At 43.2% G+C, this 22,368-nt stretch overlaps 1 protein-coding gene across 1 annotated transcript in view; it reads left to right on the top strand.

Moving 5' to 3' along the window:
- The window catches only part of LOC311113742 (putative C-mannosyltransferase DPY19L4), a 33,953-nt gene extending 12,002 nt beyond the window's left edge, over positions 1-21,951 (top strand). The window contains 5 exon segments of the mRNA XM_084157043.1: positions 18,478-18,534; positions 18,658-18,740; positions 18,883-19,015; positions 19,226-19,384; positions 21,183-21,951. Of these exon segments, the coding sequence (XP_084013169.1) occupies positions 18,478-18,534; positions 18,658-18,740; positions 18,883-19,015; positions 19,226-19,384; positions 21,183-21,347 (597 nt within the window). The 3' untranslated portion in view covers positions 21,348-21,951.
- Positions 21,952-22,368: the final 417 nt, after the last annotated feature.

The following is a 22,368-nucleotide window of genomic DNA, read 5'->3' as shown; positions in this document are numbered from 1 at the left end:
CGCTTCTTTCCGTCCGTTCTTTCTGCGCATCTCCATCAATTTTAAAAATTATTTAGCCGTGATGGCGAGCTAGGGGTGTGCAGACAGGGTAGGGGTTTCCGTTACATTCGTTTCATTATTGGAGCGGCTCGCAGCGTGATCAAAATTTCGCTTGAAAGAACAAGTAGGTCAGTCTGACTAGGCTTCGCTGTCATGCAGCCATAGAGACATGTTTTAGCAGTGACAGTCATGCTTACGCCTTTACATCACTGAAAACCGTGAGTTTCTAGCCCAAACCCAATTCTACCGTGAATTGGTTCACGTTATTTAATTTTTATAAACAATGTCACGGGCCGTTTTAAACTACTCGTGGGCAGCGAGTTTTTGGTTTGATAACAAACAACCTTGTTTAGTCATACTACTTGGCTAGCTAGCTAACAACATGGTACCCCTTGGCTATGCACACATTTGGATGGCACAGGAAAAATGGAAAAGGGATATATAGCCAACTCAAAGAGATGCTTCAAAGGTAGGATGCATATGCCTAATCACTGAATGAAAATATAAACGCAAAATGCAACAATTTCAAAGATTTTACTGAGTTACAGTTCATGTAAGGAAATCAGTCAATTGAAATAAATAAATTAGGCCCTAATCTATGGATTTCACATGACTGGGTGTTATGTGAATTATTTAACAAACTATTTTAGTGTGTCTGTGCGTCTCCCAAAAGGTTGTAAGTCTTTTGGGATTTAAGTAACGGCCAGAGTCCCGGTCTGCATAGTCAGAGATATTTATTCATTGAGAATTCTGAAACAAAATGGTGGTACAATCCTTTTATACACATAAGTCATACTAAAAATCCTGCCCCCCCCCCCTTAAGCGGCCTGTATTTTTCCACTATACACATCTTGTAAACACACACACACCTCGGCTCAGCTCATGTTTTCCTCTGCTCTCCTGACCATCACTGTTCTTATCTTTTCCCACTCCTTGCTCGGCCAGGTGCAGATATCGCATCCTCCCTAAATTGGGAGGCCCCTTTATCTTGGTTTAGACAGTTCTCCATTGTTGTCTGGTCTAACTCTTACTCACATTGCTAAATAGTAGCTCAATGGTAGCTTACTGGTCCTACACTCACACATTTCTAACACATTATACACAGTTTCAGGGTGTAATAATTAGTTATTAATAATTAATCTATCAATCCACCCTTTGACTTAATATTAAGCACATACAAAATATATGTTGTTATAGAAATAAATCACACTCATTGAAGTATATAAGTTGGTTTGCATATAAAAACATTAAAAAGTGTCTCATTCAATACAGGTTCATCAGGGTTACCCCATGATTAAAAGCGTAATGTTATTATTTAGCAATGGTACCTAACCTGTTTACCCACTATCTGGAAACAACAGTCTAAGCCTATAGTGAAGAACATTTGCTTCATCACATCCTGCAATATTGATTAATTAGTACATCATACTTAAAACGAGACTTTAATACACAAAAGTCATTACAATAACTTTTAAACTAGAGATTTGTAGTTCTAGGTTAACATCCAATCATAGCTCTTCGTTAGATTTTCACTGCAACCTTCACACATTAGAACTAAGAAAAGTTTCATCCAGTCTCAAACTATCTGAATCGTCGTCATCCTCCACCAAGCCTGGTAGGTCATATCCTTCATTCCTTAGGTCGGAGTCCGGGATTGGGCCGTATCTCACCATCTGTTGGGAAACTGCCTTCTCCATCGCCTTGCTCACCAACCCTCGGACACAGGGAATAAGACAACATCCACAAAGAACAAGCATACCCATAGAAGCTATAGCTGCACCCAGAATAGTTACAACAATAGTTTTCCATTTACCAAATATGTTATCAAACCAACCGTTTAGGGAGCTATCAATACCAGAGTTCTCAGCCAGTTCGTTCGCCAGCGTGGTGAGTCCCTGAAGCGCTTTGGTCACGGACCCGTCCGGTGCTGTATTGTTGGGGATGAAAGTACAGCACATAGATCCAAACAGAACACAAACTCCGCCCCGCTCAGCCAAAAGCATATCTAAAGCTATTCTATTCTGCCATGCCATTAAGCTAGTTGCCGCTGTCTGCTCAGCCAATCCCTTTATTGCATCACGAGTGTGGTTTATAAATCTTTGCTGGTTATAGTAAATATAATTTATCCAATCTACGTTTTTATTAATTGTTGACCACCAGAAAAGACTTGATTCAAACCCAGCTGCGATCTGATTCCTAGCTTTGAATTCTTCTGGAACCCCTCGAGGTACTCCTATCCCATCAATATATATCCTTTCATCAAAGGATCCCGGGAGGAGGTCCCGCTTTCTACGTGACAACTCACCAGTCTCTGACACGTTTGATTGTTTGATGAGAGTGAAGGGCATTACCAGCTGAGCTAGCGCACAGGTTCCTGTCCAATTAGTATGTAGGTGAGGCCACAGTCTGTCATCACCACACAACCACCAGATGTCAGCACGGGCCTGGTTTTGGTTCCTAAAATCCTCTGGCTGCAACAAAGAGGAGAGATTAGTCATGGTCTCTTTAGTTGTGACATTCTCTGTGTGGGAGCAGGAGCTAAGATGCCCTACCCTGTATCCTATTTTATCAGTCCTAGAGAAACAATAGTAAGAATCCCCTGAGACTTCAAACGGAGGTAACCTAGGTCGGGGTGACTTTGTTATCGGGGGATACAGATAGTGCAAGTTACTACAAGACTCCTTCACCACATTCCCAGGTGGCTTGAACAATTTAATCATGCAAGATAAACCTGACGGAGAGTTAAAGCCCGTCAAGGGGAACGGAGTAGTTGTTAACCTTGGTTTGGCTGTCCCACAGGCATAACAGTCCTCTTTAGACATAGTTCTTGCCGTATACTGAATCCATTCCAACCACAGGTTAGGATCCCTGTACCCCGTCTCCACCTGTACTACTTCCTTCAGGTCTATAGTTTGCACTATCTTCACCACGGCCCCGGTCTCACTACCTCCCTCAGAGAGGTTTACTCTATATGGTGCCCCAGTTGAAGAGGATATCTCACTTGTCAGGTCTGTAACATCTGCTGGGTTGATTACTACCCAGAAAGCCACTAATGGGTCTCCACAACATTTGCGGTCAAATCCTATGTACCACATTCCCTCATCCGTAGCCTTTACCTGTTTTAGCGTAATTCGGACTTTCAGACAGTACCTACCCTTATATGGGTCGCTCTGCCATTTCTGGTAATTCCCTACTTTCACAATACTCCACCTGTCCTTAAACTGTGTATGGAGATTGACATATCCCCCTCGCTCGGTATGAGCAACTACATGGTCCCAGGATGTACATGGTGACATACATATACAGTGGGGAGAACAAGTATTTGATACACTGCCGATTTTGCAGGTTTTCCTACCTACAAAGCATGTAGAGGTCTGTAATTTTTATCATAGGTACACTTCAACTGTGAGAGACGGAATCTAAAACAAAAATCCAGAAAATCACATTGAATGATTTTTAAGTAATTATTTTGCATTTTATTGCATGACATAAGTATTTGATACATCAGAAAAGCAGAACATAATATTTGGTACAGAAACCTTTGTTTGCAATTACAGAGATCATACGTTTCCTGTAGGTCTTGACCAGGTTTGCACACACTGCAGCAGGGATTTTGGCCCCCTCCTCCATACAGACCTTCCCCAGATCCTTCAGGTTTCGGGGCTGTCGCTGGGCAATATGGACTTTCAGCTCCCTCCAAAGATTTTCTATTGGGTTCAGGTCTGGAGACTGGCTAGGCCACTCCAGAACCTTGAGATGCTTCTTACGGAGCCACTCCTTAGTTGCCCTGGCTGTGTGTTTCGGGTCGTTGTCATGCTGGATGACCCAGCCACGACCCATCTTCAATGCTCTTACTGAGGGAAGGAGGTTGTTGGCCAAGATCTCGCGATACATGGCCCCATCCATCTTCCCCTCAATACGGTGCAGTCGTCCTGTCCCCTTTGCAGAAAAGCATCCCCAAAGAATGATGTTTCCACCTCCATACTTCACGGTTGGGATGGTGTTCTTGGGGTTGTACTCATCCTTCTTCTTCCTCCAAACACAGCGAGTGGAGTTTAGACCAAAAAGCTCTATTTTTGTCTCATCAGACCACATGACCTTCTTCCATTCCTCCTCTGGATCATCCAGATGGTCATTGGCAAACTTCAGACGGGCCTGGACATGCGCTGGCTTGAGCAGGGGGACCTTGCGTGCGCTGCAGGATTTTAATCCATGATGGCGTAGTGTGTTACTAATGGTTTTCTTTGAGACTGTGGTCCCAGCTCTCTTCAGGTCATTGACCAGGTCCTGCCGTGTAGTTCTGGGATGATCCCTCACCTTCCTCATGATCATTGATGCCCCACGAGGTGAGATCTTGCATGGAGCCCCAGACCGAGGGTGATTGACCATCATCTTGAACTTCTTCCATGTTCTAATAATTACAGTTGTTGCCTTCTCACCAAGCTGCTTGCCTATTGTCCTGTAGCCCATCCCAGCCTTGTGCAGGTCTACAATTTTATCCCTGATGTCCTTACACAGCTCTCTGGTCTTGGCCATTGTGGAGAGGTTGGAGTCTGTTTGATTGCGTGTGTGGACAGGTGTCTTTTATACAGGTAACGTGTTCAAACAGGTGCAGTTAATACAGGTAATGAGTGGAGAACAGGAGGGCTTCTTAAAGAAAAACTAACAGGTCTGTGAGAGCCGGAATTCTTACTGGTTGGTAGGTGATCAAATACTTATGTCATGCAATAGAATGCAAATGAATTACTTAAAAATCATACAATGTGATTTTCTGGATTTTTGTTTTAGATTCCGTCTCTCACAGTTGAAGTGTACCTATTATAAAAATTACAGACCTCTACATGCTTTGTAAGTAGGAAAACCTGCAAAATCGGCAGTGTATCAAATACTTGTTCTCCCCACTGTATATCTCCCATCCTTTATGATACTACCAGCCAGTAGTCCCCAACTTCCCAACTGGTCCGCAAAGACCTCAAAGGTGATGTCCTTCCCTACAGTCCCTGTAGGGAAGGACTGTTTCTGTGAGGCCGAACCTTGGTATTATATCCTGGCATATTGCTTTTGCTACTGTTATAGCATCTGCCGAGGAGGTAGGGAAAGCTTCTACCCATTTAGTGTATTTGTCTATTATAGTCAAACACCACTTCTTTCCCTCACTCCTGGTCAGCTCTATAAAGTCCATTTCTAATTGTTGAAAGGGGTACTTAGCCGGAGGGTACTCACCCAGAGGTGCCCTTTGTCTACCCTGGTGATTACTTTGAGCACAGATAACACATCTTGAACAAAAGTTTTTTAAATAATTTGTAATCCCATATGCAACAAAGTGTTGTCTAATCTGCTCTACCATCCCTCCAGTTGACACATGGCTCTGCCCGTGTGTCAATATTGCAGCATATCTAAACAGTGATTTCGGGAGAATTGGTAAGCTGTCTTTGACCCATATTCCTTCCTTATTTACTGCGCCTTGCTTTACCCATCTGTGAACTTCCTTAATTGGGGCCCTACTGTAGCTCTCTATAAGTAGATCTCTGTCTATCGAAACTTCCTCTTTTGACAGCTGACTGGAACCAGAGAAGTGTTTTGACCCAGCCTTCTTAGCTTCCTCATCTGCCTTTACATTCCCCAAAGTAATGCTATCCTTCCCTGTAGTATGCGCCTCACACTTACATATTGCGAGCTTTTTTGGTAATAGTACTGCATCTAGGAGGTCAAGAATCAACTCTGCATGTGTTATTGGTTTACCCGAAGTCGTAACCATTCCTCTATTCTTCCACTGGGCAGCAAAGACGTGTACGGTATTAAAGGCATATGCACTGTCGGTATAGATAGTTATAACCTTCCCTTTACCCAGTTGGCATGCTTTTGTTAATGCCACTATCTCTGCCTGTTGGGCAGAGTAGTTTCTTGGTAAGGGTTCAGCAGCTAGAACCTCGTTCTCTGTCACTACAGCATAACCAGTTGCATTCGTGCCATCAGGATTCTTCCTAGAAGATCCATCAACAAACATTGTTACTTCACAACATGGTATAGCTAAGTCTGTTAAGTCAGGCCTGGGTAGTACTATTTTTTCAGTTTCTTCAATACAGTTATGGGGACTACCATCATTCACAACTGGAACCAATGTTGCAGGATTCAGCGTTGTACATCGTTCAATAGTTAGATTTGGCATGTTCAGCAATCTTATCATACAAGATAGGTGTCGTGCTGGTGACATGTACGCCATCTTGTGTTCCAATAGCAGAATTGACACTGCATGTGGAACTTTTAAGGTTAGATCATGGTATAGTACTATTGAAGCTGAGTCCTGCACTGCATTAGCAGCTGCCACAACTGATTGCAAACAGACAGGCATTGCCTGAGCCACCTCATCAAGTCTTGAAGAAAAATATGCTACCGGTTTATTTTTGTCCCCATGTTTTTGTGTCAGTACTGATGTCATATATCCCTCTCTACAATCCACAGTTTGAGTGAATGGTCTGTCATATCTAGGGAACGCCAGCACCGTTGAAGAGGTCAATAATTGCTTAATTTCCTCAAATTGCAAATCAGCCTCGTTATTCCAGATTATTTTATCATGTGCTGCCATAGCTTTTCCATAGATAAGATCACTCAATTTTCCAGTGTGTAATGCATAATGGGGAATCCATGCTCGACAGTAATTTATCATTCCCAAAAAGCTCATCATTTGTTTCTTATTCAGAGGTTTAGGAGCTTCTAATATTGCTGTTTTTCTTGAGGAGTTTAGGGTTCTCCCATCCTGCGTTATCGTGTGACCTAGATATATTACCTCTTTCTGCCAGAGTTGTAGTTTCTTTTTACTGACCTTGTGCCCTTGTCCTGCCATAAAAGTTAACAACTGGAGAGTATCCTTTTTACACCCTTCCTTCGAGGGGTTTGCTACCAGTATATCATCGACATATATCAAAATTTGGCTCCCCTCTTGGGGTTCAAACATTCCCGGGTTACGTGTGATAGCCTGGGAAAAAATTGTAGGACTTTCCGAATAACCTTGTGGAAGTCTCGAGTATGTGTATTTCTGACCTTTGAAGGTAAAGCCAAACCATCCTTGACTATCAGGATGTACAGGTATACTAAAGAAAGCATTAGCTATGTCTATCACAGTAAAGGAAGAATGTTCTGGTTTCAATTGGTTCAATAGAGTGTGTGGGTCTGGAACACAGGGTGCTCTTGGAATGATGTTCTTATTTACCCCCTGTAGGTCCATTACCATTCGCCAATCATTGCTTGGAGCTGCCTTCTTTACTGGAAATACAGGTGAATGACACTGTGCCTCATCCCCCGGGATTATCACTCCACCTTTGAGTAAGTGGTCAAATGTGGGAGTAATCCCTATAATGGCTTCTGGTTTCATTGGATATTGTTTTTGGTATGGCCTATGGTTTGACCGCGGAACCACCTGGACTGGAGTTACTCCCTTAATTAACCCCACATCGGCTGGTCCCTTAGACCACAACTCTAGAGGTACAATCTCAAGGTCTCTTTCTTGTTCCTCTGTGAGGAAAATATCTGGTCATCAATTATCACATCCTATGTCTAGGTGCACAGCGGGTGTGCAACCTGCTCTCCAATTCAACTTCCTACGATATCGGCCGGTTGATTGGCTATGTTGGTCCCCGTTAGGAGCAGTCTGCCAGTCTTTAACATACTTTGCCTGTGTCACCCATTTCCCCAGATCTAACCACTCCTCTTGAGCTTCCTTTGCCAAGGAGACATGTGGGCTCCATCTCTCTCTATAGAATTGCTGACTCTGTGGCCCCAATTCGACTTCTGCTGCTGCATGGGTGTCATCATAATGAAACCATTTCAAGCCTATTGTCCTTTCTGTGGTTTTAAACAGAGCTTCCTCATATTCTTTACTAGGGACAGAGTGTGTATTATACCACAGAGTACAATGTAAGTCATCCTCAGTCATTTTAGGTGAGTCAGGTACTAGGGTTTTAGTCAAGTCTACTAAGGTCTTTGGTATGTCTGAGTTACCTCCCCTCAACAGGTCCTGGCTATACCAATAACATGGTTCCCCTTCACCACTTACAACCATATTATCCTTTATCACATGAGCCTGCATTCCCCTCACTGTCGGTCTTACTTCTATGTTTAACTGCGTCATCGCATCTCTTCCCAATAGATTAACAGGACACTGTACTGAAATCAGTACAGGCAGAGTAGCTTCACTCCCTGTCTTTACATGTTTCAGTGTTACTGGTGCAGACAGCTGTTCAATACCTTTATGACCAGAGGCTGATCGCACTATAATTTTTTCTCCATTAATGTCAATTCCCTCTGGTGCATTATCTTTACAAATACAGGTTCGGTCTGCCCCAGTATCACAGAGAAATGTTATCTTTTTACCCATTGCTGTCAATGTTAGGTATGGTTTCTGTTCCTGTTGTAATGCCAAATCTACAAGAGACAGATCAAACACCTCCAGTTCTCTCTCCTGCTTCTCCTGATTTCTCTCTTCCTCCCACTCTAGTCATGCCTCCTCTTCTTCCTCTGATTCTGGCTTTCTCCCCCTGTCTCTTCCTCCTCTGCCTGGATTATACTTTCCTCCTTTTCCTCTCTTCCCCTTCTTCTTACAGTCTCTTGACTGGTGCCCTTTCCTTCCACAGTGATAACACGGTTCCTCACATTCTCTAGCAAAATGTCCCGTTTTGTCACAATTGAAACACTTCCATTCACTCCTGTCTCCACTATTACCGTTGCCTCTCTTCTCTCCTAGGTTCTTCCAGTCTCTCCTACCTCCCATCTCCCCTAGGGCTGCCACTAGGTACTCAGCTCCCTTCGCTTCCTTTCTCTTGTTTCGTTCCTTTACATTCTGTTCATGATGGATTGCATAACGTTTAACCTCAGCTAAGGTAGCCGTCCCCCAGCCAATTAGGGTATTTTTTATTGTTTGAGAGATTTCTGGCCTCATTCCACTTAGGAAGGCAATCTTTAACTGTTGGTGATACGAACCCTCTGGTGCCCCTGGTCCTGGATCTATTAGCCCACTGTTTGCATTGAACACATCTCTGTCTCTCTAGGTATTGACTAATAGTCTCACTGTCTCCCTGTTTACACTCATGGACCTTGGAGAAGTCGGCATGTCTGTGATAATATTCCCTCAGATTATCACAGAGTTGTGCCAATTTATCTCCATAAGCCCCTCCTTCTGCCCACTCTAGGACCTGCGCATTCCCGTCTCCGGGAACCCAGTTCCCTCTCACTGCCGCCCAGTCTTTTAACACTATCTGTCTGACTGCCCTCTCTAGTTCCCCTGTAGTCAGCTTAAAGCTGGCGGTCAGCCCTTCCATATCTCTTCTGAACTGGTGTACCCCCGTCTTGGGGTGGGGTATCCCTTCCACTGCTCTCACTACATCTCTCTGGGTCCATGCTCTGTATACTTGTAATGTATCAGGCTGGTTGTCTTCTCCTGCTCTGGGGTTTGGCAGGGCTATTAAGGGATAGGATTGCTCCATTTTACCCTTACCACTGCCAGCCCCATCTGATTCTTCCCCTTCTGACTCATCATTCCCCTTTCTCTTGGCCTCAGCCCTGTGCCTCTCTAGCTTTTTCCTTTTCTCTTTCTCCCTTTTAGCCTCCTGTCTGACTTTCTCTGCCCTTGTCCTGTACTCCTCTACCTCTGGCTCTTCCTCACCTTCATCTTCCCTTCCTCCTCCAGCCCCTTCTTCCTCATAGGGAGGTGGGGCCGGTGGGGGGGCGACATGATTCCCCTGCACTCTCCTTCTCCTCCCTACGTATTCATCATCTGGATTTTCTCTCCATGCCTGGTCTGCCAAGTTTGGATATAACCTTTCTGCCCTCTGCTCTGGGGGAGGCACGGAGACCTCAACCTTCACTTCTCTTTCCCTCTCACTCACTTCTCTTTTCTTGCTGCCTTCTTCCCGCTTTCTAGCTTCTACTAGCCACACCCTGGCTGTTTCTAAGCCCTCTCTTTTCTGTTTCTTTAGATCAGTACCACAATTTAAATGCATTTGTTTAATCATGGATTCCAGTTTAATTACATCAAGTCGCCCATTAAAGCCATATTTCTTTCTCCAAATATGCCCATAATACACATTTCGTTTGTCTCGCATTTCCATGAATTTCTCGTCCTCAGTCAATTCTGGGACCTCTTGTGAGGATTTGCCCCCCATGGTTGGTACTGTTAAAAATCCCTTAGCCACCTCTTCTATATAACAAGTCAATTTAACAAGTAATTCAAAATAGCTTCACACAACAACACCTTGAATCACCCCTTCCTGTATATGTAATCTTGACTAGTCCCCCAGAATTATCTCATACTTTACGGAGGATTTTATCCCCACAATGTAATCTTGATAATTCCTGACAGTCTCATACAACAGGAATGGGTTCTCCCTCCTCTATACAACCACCTGGAATTATTCATAGATGTGACTTCTGAGTAAACATTAGGTCTCACACGTATACAACCTTACATGATTATTGGTGTTATATCGGTAACATGGAGTTTATAAGGCTCCAGAACGGATAGAGTTTACAGCAAAATCTACAGTTGTTTGTGACTTTTGACTTTACTAATATTCTATTTCTCACACATGCTATTTTAATTCCTTCTGGTGTACTTTTTGTATTTGTTTAACCCGGATTATTTGTTGACTGTTCAATAATCTCTTATAGGTTCCATCCCATAGGTGTACTTTTAATAGTTCCTTCTATTTCAACACCGGGTAGTTTCTTTTGGTAATGGCCTATTACCGTGAATCGTTACGGACCCACCAACAGGTTGACTAGTCCCCCAGAATTATCTCCTACTCTACGGAGGAGTCTATCCTCACAATGTAATCTTGATCATTCCTGACAGTCCCCTACATTTCACTTAAAATGGCTACGCATTGATCAATTTGGTACTTTTCAATATTTTAGCAAATTCTCAAATCAATTTCACCAAGTAATGAATAAAGACTACTGACCTTATCCTTGCAGCCGAGATTCAATGTAGGTTTGGATTCCGTCACCGTCTCTGTCATTAATCAGGTGTCCTCTGGCCTGTTTTAACCCTTAATGTCAAAGGGCAGGACTTTCTATTTACGAATGTATCATTCGCCCGTCGACGGTTTTCAGAGTTACCTGGAATGACAGAAACAGGGTATTGGAATCCGGCTCGAAGGACCAAGCTGTTATGTGAATTATTTAACAAACTATTTTAGTGTCTCTGTGCGTCTCCCAAAAGGTTGTAAATCTTTTGGGATTTAAGTAACGGCCAGAGTCCCGGTCTGCATAGTCAGAGATATTTATTCATTGAGAATTCTGAAACAAAATGGTGGTACAATCCTTTTATACACATAAGTCATACTAAAAATCCTGCCCCCCCCCCCCCCCCCTTAGGCGCCTGTATTTTTCCACTATACACATCTTGTAAACACACACACACCTCGGCTCAGCTCATGTTTTCCTCTGCTCTCCTGACCATCACTGTTCTTATCTTTTCCCACTCCTTGCTCGGCCAGGTGCAGATATCGCATCCTCCCTAAATTGGGAGGCCCCTTTATCTTGGTTTAGACAGTTCTCCATTGTTGTCTGGTCTAACTCTTACTCACATTGCTAAATAGTAGCTCAATGGTAGCTTACTGGTCCTACACTCACACATTTCTAACACATTATACACAGTTTCAGGGTGTAATAATTAGTCATTAATAATTAATCTATCACTGGGCAGGGGTCCTCTGTAGCTCAGCTGGTAGAGCACGGCGCTTGTAACGCCAGGGTAGTGGGTTCGATCCCCGGGACCACCCATACACAAAAATGAATGCACGCATGACTGTAAGTCGCTTTGGATAAAAGCGTCTGCTAAATGGCATATTAGTTAGTATTAGTATATTAGGGTGCAGCCATGGGTGGGCCTGGGAGGGCATAGTCCCACTCACTGGGGAGCCAGGCCCAGCCAATCAGAATGAGTTTTTCCCCACAAAAGGGCTTTATTACAGACCAAAATACTCCTCAGTTTCATCAGCTGTCCGGGTGACTGGTCTCCGATTGTCCCGCAGGTGAAGAAGCCGGATGTGGAGTTCCTGGGCTGCCGTGATTACACGTGGTCTGCGGTTGTGAGGCCTTGTTGGACATACTGCCAAATTCTCTAAAATGACGTTGGAGGCGTCTTATGGTAGAGAAATGGACATTAAATTATCTGATAACAGCTCTGGTGGAGCTCACCATTCCTCAACTTCAGACATCTGTGGCGTTGTGTTGTTGTGTAACAAAACTGCAGATTTTAGAGTGGCCTTTTATTGTCTCCACCACAAGGTGAACCTGTGTAATGATTATGCGCAGCTGAACAGTGTATGCTGGAAACACTCTGTTTTGTTATTTTAGCTAAAACATAACCAATCTTTGTTAAACATAAATACCGAACTTGTTTTTGCATGGATTCCGTGACGTGGTTAGCTTTTAACAGCTATGGCCGCTATTTCATGTCCCGGAATCCCACTTAACTGACAGGTTAAAGTCTGCTTCAAAGAGCCGCTAAGCTGCTAGCCATCAAGCTAACGAAGTTAGTCCTAGATGAGTTTTTCAATGGAGCCCTCTTTGTCTGGAGAAATACAGTGCTATGAAAAAGTATTTGCCCCCTTTGTAATTTTCTCTACTTTTGCATATTTGTGATACTGAATGTTATCAGATCTTCAACCAAAACCTAATATTAGATAAAGGGAACATAAGTGGACAAATAACACAACAATTACATATTTATTTCATAAACAAAGTTATGCAACACCCAATTCCCCTGTGTGAAAAAAGAATTGCCCCCTTACACTCAATAACTGGTTGTGCCACCTTTAGCTGCAATGACTCCAACCAAATGCTTCCTGTAGTTGTTGATCAGTCTCTCACGTCACTGTGGAGGATTTTTGGCCCACTATTCCATGCAGAACTGCTTGAACTCAGTGACGTGTGGGTTTTCAAGCATGAACTGCTTGTTTCAAGTCCTGCCACAACATCTCAATTGGGATTAGGTCTGGACTTTGACTAGGCCATTCCAAAACTTCCAATTTGTTGCTTTTTAGCAATTTTCATGTAGACTTGATTGTGTGTTTTGGATCATTGTCTTGCTGCATGACCCAGCTGCGCTGACTCAGCTTCAGCTCACAGACGGATGGTCTGACATTCTCCTGTAGAATTCTCTGATACAGAGCAGAATTCATGGTTCCTTCTATTAAGGCAAGTCGTCCAGGTCCTGAGGCAGCAAAGCATCCCCAAACCATCACACCACCACCACCATGCTTGACCTTTGGTATGATGTTCTTACTGTGGAATGCAGTGTTTGTGCCTACATATACTCCTTCCCCTACGATTTCAAAGTCGACGTCGGCAACCTTCCGTCCCTGCTCTGGATCGAGCAGGGCTTCTCCATTTGTTGGAGGCCTGCGCCGGGAGCTACGGGCTCAAGTTATCCTGCCTCTCGCCCATCCTTAAAGGGTTCTCCGAATCCTGTGAAGCGTGGGAGTGGGTGGATTTCCTTGTGTTCTTGCCAGCCATGATTTTGGGTGAGAAATGTGACTGTTCCTGGTGCAAAAACAATGTCCTATCCTGGAGCTCAAGTAAATAACATTACTAAGCTGCTCCCGAATGTACTACGCCAGGACATGGACATCGATTCTATCATAGTCCATGTGGGTTTTAATGACATTATGAAGGGCAGCTCTGAACAGTTGAAACTGGATTACAAAGAGCTGATTGACTCTCTGCTAGACACTAATAAAAGACCCATAATATCTGGCCCTGTGCCCTCTCTGAATCGTGGCATTAAATGCTTTAGCAGGATCTTTCTCTTCACAACTGGCTACGTGATTATTGCAGCTCAATGGGTGTAACTTTTGTTGACAATTTCGATACCTTTTGGAAACCAAACATGTTTTATAAGGAGGATGGGATCCACCCAAATAATTTGGGTTCCTGGATCCTTTCACAGCATTATTAGACTGTGTTGAGACAATAACTTATCAATGACCCAATCCCAGCTCAGTTAATCCCCATGGATTGATGAGGAATTGAAAAATTGTATGGTTGAGAGGGATGAGGCAAAAGGAATGGCAAATAAGTCTGCCTGCACAACCGATTGGCAAACGTACTGCAAATTTTAGAAATCATGTGACTAAACTGAATAAAAAGAAGAAGAAACTACACTACGAAACAAAGATAAATGACAAAGAACGATAGTAAAAAATCTTTGGAGCACCTTTAATGAAATGTTGGGAAAAAAGGCAAACTCGGCTCCATCATTCATTGAATCAGATGGCTCAATCATCACAAAACCCACTGATATTGCTAACTACTTTAATGAGTTTTTCATTGGCAAGATTAGCAAATTGAGGTATAACATGCCAGCAACAAACGCTGACACTACACAAGTATATTTGACCAAATTATGAAAGATAAGCATTGTAATTTTTGAATTGTTTCTATCAACAATGACAAGCCACCGGGGTCTGACAACTTGGATATTTGCCATATCTTCAATTTAAGCCTACTAGAAAGTGTGTGCCCTCAGGCCTGGAGGGAAGCAAAAGTCATTCCGCTACCTAAGAATTGTAAAGCCCCCTTTACTGGCTCAAATAGCCGACCAATCAGCCTGTTACCAAACTTTAGTAAAGTTTTGGAAAAAATTGTGTTTGACCAGATACAATGCTATTTTACAGTAAACAAATTGACAACAGACTTTCAGCACGCTTATAGGGAAGGACATTCAACAAGCACTTACACAAATGACTGATGATTGGCTGAGAGAAATTTCTGATACAATTATTGAGGGGTCTGTTTTGTTAGACTTCAGTGCGGCTTTTGACATTATTGATCATAGTCTGCTGCTGGGAAAACGTATGTGTTATGGCTAGGGCTGTGGCGTTCATGAAATTTCGTCAGCCGGTGATTGTCAAGCAAATACCAATCGGCCCGACTGTAATTTACCGTTAATTAACATTAACACATTTAGCATATCCTGGCTTCCACACATAGCCTACATGCCACAGATGCTGACCTTTGGAACATCTACATTTTAAAGTCTAATGAATCCTTTTAATATACAGTGGTATTTACCCCCCTTGGCATTTTTCCTATTTTGTTGCCTTACAACCTGAAATTAAAATGGATTTTTGGGGGGGATTATATCATTTGATTTACACAACATGCCTACCACTTTGAAGATGCAAAATAATTTTTGGGGTGAAACAAACAAGAAATAAGACAAAGAAACAGAACTTGAATTTGCATAACTATTCACCCACCCAAAGTAAATATTTTGTAGAGCCACCTTTTGCAGCAATTACAGCTGCAAGTCTGTTGGGGTATGTCTCTATAAACTTGGCACATCTAGCCACTGGGATTATTGCCCATTCTTCAAGGAAAAACTGCTCCAGCTCCTTCAAGTTGGATGGGTTCTGCTGGTGTACAGCAATCTTTAAGTCATACCACAGATTCTCAATTGGATTGAGGTCTAGGCCATTCCAAGATATTTAAATGTTTCCCCTTAAACCACTCGAGTGTTGCTTTAGCAGTATGCTTAGGGTCATTTTCCTGCTGAAAGGTGAACCTCCGTCCCAGTCTCAAATCTCTGGTAGACTGAAACAGGTTTCCCTCAAGAATTTCCCTGTATTTAGCACCATCCATTACATTTACATTTACGTCATTTAGCAGACGCTCTTATCCAGAGCGACTTACAAATAGGTGCATTCACCCTATAGCCAGTGGGATAACCACTTTACAATATATTTTATTTATTTTTAGGGGGGGGGGGGGGGTAGAAGGATTACTTTATCCTATCCCAGGTATTCCTTAAAGAGGTGGGGTTTCAAATGTCTCCGGAAGGTGGTGAGTGACTCCGCTGTCCTGGCGTCGTGAGGGAGCTTGTTCCACCATTGGGGTGCCAGAGCAGCGAACAGTTTTGACTGGGCTGAGCGGGAACTATGCTTCCGCAGAGGAAGGGGAGCCAGCAGGCCAGAGGTGGATGAACGCAATGCCCTCGTTTGGATGTAGGGACTGATCAGAGCCTGAAGGTACAGAGGTGCCGATCCCCTCATAGCTCCATAGGCAAGCACCATGGTCTTGTAACAGATGCGAGCTTCAACTGGAAGCCAGTGGAGTGTGCGGAGGAGCGGGGTGACGTGAGAGAACTTGGGAAGGTTGAACACCAGACGGGCTGTGGCATTCTGGATGAGTTGTAGGGGTTTAATGGCACAGGCAGGGAGCCCAGCCAACAGCAAGTTGCAGTAATCCAGACGGGAGATGACCAGTGCCTGGATTAGGACCTGTGCCGCTTCCTGTGTAAGGCAGGGTTGTACTCTCCGAATGTTGTAGAGCATGAACCTGCAGGATCGGGTCACCGCCTTGATGTTAGCGGAGAATGACAGGGTGTTGTCCAGGGTCACGCCAAGGCTCTTCACACTCTGGGAGGAGGACACAATGGAGTTGTCAACCGTGATGGCGAGATCATGGAACGGGCAGTCCTTCCCCGGGAGGAAGAGCAGCTCCGTCTTGCCAAGGTTCAGCTTGAGGTGGTGATCCGTCATCCATACTGATATGTCTGCCAGACATGCAGAGATGCGATTCGCCACCTGGTTATCAGAAGGGGGAAAGGAGAAGATTAGTTGTGTATCGTCAGCGTAGCAATGATAGGAGAGGCCATGTGAGGATATGACAGAGCCAAGTGACTTGGTGTATAGGGAGAATAGGAGAGGGCCTAGAACTGAGCACTGGGGGACACCAGTGGTGAGAGCACGTGGTGCGGAGACAGCTTCTCGCCACGCCACTTGGTAGGAGCGACCGGTCAGGTAGGACGCGATCCAGGAGTGAGCCGCGCCGGAGATGCCCAGCTCGGAGAGGGTGGAGAGGAGGATCTGATGGTTCACAGTATCAAAGGTGTCTGCTAGAGATTACGTGCAGGAGCGTCCTGCTGGAATTTGTAGTCTTGCTGAGGTCTTCTCTGTTGCTAATTAGCATTTCAGTAAATTGAGGCGAATATATTGAGACAACTCACCTTGTCCGAGAGCGAATTACATGGCTATCAAAATGCCAGGGTAAGCCTACATAAAACACAGACATTATTTGAAGTAGTTCTAAAATTCCAGATGCAAAAATGAAATGGGGGAAAAAACGATTGGAACCATTACTGGGTTTTACAGCTAGGTTTTATGGGTATTATGACACGTCCCCTGTGTCGGACTATTGGCCACAGCCACTATGACGTCCAACCACCTCCCACACTAACTTTGCCACCGCTGCTGAAAAAAATCTTAGGGGAAACACTGAAGTGTGAAGTTAAATTCAATATGTTGTATTGAGTAGAGGTGTGAATATCAGGAACATCGTATCGGCCTGGTATCACATCATTTGTAAAATGTTGGTATTGTGACAACCTCATTCTGAAAATAGGCATATTTTCTTGCAGTTTACAGTGATTTTTCGCATGTTTCCATGTGAAAAAAGGTCACCTTTTTGTGCCCTCACCAGTTTGCATCCCTGCATTTAACATTTACATTTTAGTCATTTAGCAGACGCTCTTATCCAGAGCGACTTACAGGAGCAATTAGGGTTAAGTGCCTTGCTCAAGGGCACATCGACAGATTTTTCACCTAGTCGGCTCGGGGATTAGAACCAGCGACCTTTCGGTTACTGGCACAACGCTCTTAACCACTAAGCTACCTGCCGCCCCCTGCATAAGGACCAACCGCAGAGACAACCGGTAGAGTAAGTTCAAATGTAATTTGGATTAACATTCTGGCTTTCAGAGGTCATAAGGAAACTTTCCAAACAATTGTGTATTGCTTTGTTTCAGACTGATACCTAGTATCACAGTCTGATGTATTGGGCTAGATGCACCATATCTGTTCATAATGTACAGTGAGGGAAAAAAGTATTTGATCCCCTGCTGATTTTGTATGTTTGCCCACTGACAAAGACATGATCAGTCTATAATTTTAATGGTAGGTTTATTTGAACAGTGAGAGACAGCAACAACAACAACAACAACAAAAAAACAGAAAAACGCATGTCAAAAATGTTATAAATTGATTTGCATTTTAATGAGGGAAATAAGTATTGTATTTGACCCCTCTGCAAAACATGACTTAGTACTTGGTGGCAAAACCCTTGTTGGCAATCACAGAGGTCAGATGTTTCTTTTAGTTGGCCACCAGGTTTGCACACATCTCAGGAGGGATTTTGTCCCACTCCTCTTTGCAGATCTTCTCCAAGTCATTAAGGTTTCGATTGAGAGGGGGTCAAATACTTATTTCCCTCATTAAAATGCAAATGAATTTATAACATTTTTGACATGCGTTTTTCTGAATTTTTTTACCATTAAAATTATAGACTGATCATTTCTTTGTCAGTGGGCAAACGTACAACATCTTTTCCCTCACTGTAAAAGTATAACATTAATATTTGGTGCTTGTTTTACCCAAACAGGCCTTAATATTGAGCACAGCAGTTCCAACCATCATTGGATTCAGTTTATGGAGAGAGGTGAGGTTTGCATCATACATTAGTGTCATCATGTATTAGTATTTTCATGCTTTGAACTTTAACAATTAAGGTGACATTTGTAACGTGTTAAATTGTTGGCATAACCCCCTCTCCTTCTTTCAGTACTTTCCCCGTTTCATAGCAGAACTATCAGAGCTGCAGGAATTCTATGACACCGATACAGTAGAGCTGATGAACTGGATAAAGTCAGTAATCTGCCTCATGGCCTCTCACACAGATACTTGAATACAGTTTACCTTGACTTGAGGTTTACACAGTACATTCTTACTCAGGGTTCTGATTCACCAACCCTCTCTTTTTCTGTCCGTTCTTCTCTTTCCTCTCCAGGACCCATGCCCCGATTGCAGCAGTGTTTGCGGGCAGCCCACAGCTGTTGGGTTCGGTGAAGCTGTGCTCAGGTTGGACTGTGACCAGTCTGCCTCTCTACTCAGACATTGACCTGCTGAGGAGGAGTGAGGATGTTAGTAGGCCTACGTGAATCATATGCTGTGCACTTAGTAGAGTAGGAGCAAACGGGAGAAAACGTTATGAGATAGAAAAAACATTCTTAATCGTACATATTAACACATACTGTATCTCCCCCTGAAACATAGGATAGCAGTTCTTCCTATCAATTTGTTTTTTTCTTCTGTCACTCCCCCCATTTGAAACCTTGTTTTGTGGCAAATAGACGTACCAGGTGTATTCAATGAGGTCTGCGGAAGATGTCTACAAGATTCTGTCTTTGCACAAGACAAGCTACGTGATCATCGAAGAGTCGCTGTGCAACGAGTTGAGTCACACCAAGGGCTGCAGGATCAAAGACCTGCTTGATATCGCCAACGGCCATGTGAGTATTATTAACACCACTCCCTATACAGCAACATTATGCTAGACATACACACATGATAAGCAGTAAATGGCGACGCTCTATCTGAGAAATATAGGCACTATTCAGTTGAAGTCGGAAGTTTACATACAATTAGGTTGGAATCAATAAAACTCGTTTTTCAACCACTCCACGCATTTCTTGTTGACAAACTATAGTTTTTGTAAGTCGGTTAGGACATCTACTTTGTGCATGACACAAGTAATTTTTCCAACAATTGTTTACAGACAGATTATTTCACTTATAATTCACTGTATCACAATTCCAGTGGGTCAGAAGTTTACATACACTAAGCTGACTGTGCCTTTAAACAGCTTGGAAAATTCCAGAAAATGATGTCATAGCTTTAGAAGCTTCTGATAGGCTAATTGACATCATTTGAGTCAATTGGAGGTGTACCTGTAGATGTATTTCAAGGCCTACCTTCAAACTCAGTGCCTCTTTGCTTGACATCATGGGAAAATCAAAAGAAATCAGCCAAGACCTCAGAAAAAGAATTGCAGACCTCCACAAGTCTGGTTCATCCTTGGGAGCAATTTCCAAACGCCTGAAGGTACCACGTTCATCTGTACAAACAATAGTACACAAGTATAAACACCATGGGACCACGTAGCCGTCATACCGCTCAGGAAGGAGACGCATTCTGTCTCCTAGAGATGAACGTACTTTGGTGCGAAAAGTGCAAATTAATCCCAGAACAACAGCAAAGGACCTTGTGAAGATGCTGGAGGAAACAGGTACAAAAGTATCTATATCCACAGTAAAACTAGTCCTATATCGACATAACCTGAAAGGCCGCTCAACAAGGGAGAAGCCACTGCTCCAAAACCGCCATAAAAAAGCCAGACTACAGTTTGCAACTGCACATGTGGACAAAGATGGTACTTTTTGGTGAAATGTCCTCTGGTCTGATGAAACAAAAATATAACTGTTTGGCCATAATGACCATCGTTGTGTTTGGAGGAAAAAAGGGGTTGCTTGCAAGCCGAAAAACACCATCCCAACCATAAAGCACGGGTGTGGCAACATCATGCTGTGGGGGTGCTTTGCTGCAGGAGGGACTGGTGCACTTCACAAAATAGATGGCATCATGAGGAAGGAAAATTATGTGGATATATTGAAGCAACATCTCAAGACATCAGTCAGGAAGTTAAAGCTTGGTCGCAAATGGGTCTCCCAAATGGATAATGACCCCAAGTATACTTCCGAAGTTGTGGCAAAATTGCTTAAGGACAACAAAGTCAATATTGGAGTGACCATCACAAAGCCCTGACCTCAATCCTATAGAACATTTGTGGGCAGAACTGAAAAAGTGTGTGCGAGCAAGGAGGCCTACAAACCTGACTCAGTTACACCAGCTCTGTCAGTAGGAATGGGCCAAAATTCACCCAATTTATTGTTGGAAGCTTGTGGAAGGCTACCCGAAATGTTTGACCTAAAGTTCAACAACTTAAAGGCAATGCTACCAAGTACTAATTGAGTGTATGTAAACTTCTGACCCACTGGGAATGTAATGAAAGAAATAAAAGCTGAAATAAATCATTCTCTCTACTATTATTCTGACATTTCACATTCTTAAAATAAAGTGGTGATCCTAACTGGGATTACTAGGATTAAATGTCAGGAATTGTGAAACACTGAGTTTAAATGTATTTGGCTAAGGTGTATGTAAACTTCCGACTTCAACTGTACATATGATTGCTTTCTTGCACATTACTGTTCTTTCTTACGTTGACGGTTGCCCTCCTTCCTCTACCAGGTGGTGTATGACAAAGGCGAGATGTACTCCTTCTCCAAACATGGGCGATTCTGTCATGAGATAAAGATGAACTACTCGCCCTACACCAACTACTTCTCAAGGGTTTTCTGGAACAGGTCCTATCACATCTACAAAGTCAACTCTGTCATCTCCTTCCAGTACTGAAGACCGCTCCGCTTCAGCCTGCTCCTGAGCCAAGACTCTTCTGTCTCTGCAGTGTCTGTTACCATAGTTGGATGCAATACAACCCCTCCGCAGTTGGTGCTTGTAAAATCAGTGGAAGTGTGTTGATTGAATATTCAGTCCCCTTTTAGAATTCTACGGGGAGCGTAAATTGTCTTGATATTGTCATGTTTATCTCTTAATATTGACGCACATGCAGTGCATGTGTGTTTTAATGGATTGTTAAAGTTTGCAGCTTTGTGCGTTAGGATGTATTTGGCTACACTGCCCTGTTTGCTTCTGTATGATGTAAAAGGGAAAGGATGAGCAGAGCTCACTCTGAAGCCTTATGGGGTAGTGAAGGCAGGCTCTGAGGCTACCCAATTTTGTTGCTTTTCATTCTTCAAACCTATTATTCTGGATGCCTTTGTTCAAATTAACAAGTATAGGCCACATAGCTAAAGCAGTGGCTTTTAAGATGCTATTTTGAGCTACCGTCAACTTAGATCTTTCACTGGTCATAGTATGCCAGTCTAACTCGCTATGTCTGGACATTTTCATTTTAAATTGTAGTTATTTCTAAGACTAAAGAAAGTGGATGAATTTGTGTAATTGTGTATTTGTCTCAAACGTATTGCTAGTGCTGAACTGCAATGACTTTTGCAAAGCTGCTATCTGCGTTTTCTCTCCTGAAAATGTAAATGCAAAGATTACATGCTCTTGGAGCAGTCTCGCTCACCAGAATCTGGGCACTCAGTGACCCTTCCCTGTAGGTTTTAGCTTAATAGAGAATCAGTATAATGCCTATGCATCTTTGAATAGATTGTCTGTCCTAGCTTTTCTTGGTGAACTGTTTCTTGGTGAACAAATTTTAGGGTGGAATATGATTGATGTGGTCCTTTTCACCATGGTAAATAGACAACATAACTCAACAGAAAGAAAGTCTGCAAACACACCATTTTATGTTGTGCCTCATATAAGTTTTGTGCATTTTCTGGGAAGATGATGTGTCCTTGTTAATGTT

Source organism: Coregonus lavaretus (assembly GCF_964263955.1).
Source record: "Coregonus lavaretus genome assembly, chromosome: 40".
NCBI lineage: Eukaryota > Metazoa > Chordata > Actinopteri > Salmoniformes > Salmonidae > Coregonus > Coregonus lavaretus.
This window is presented reverse-complemented; position numbering and strand designations above follow the sequence as displayed.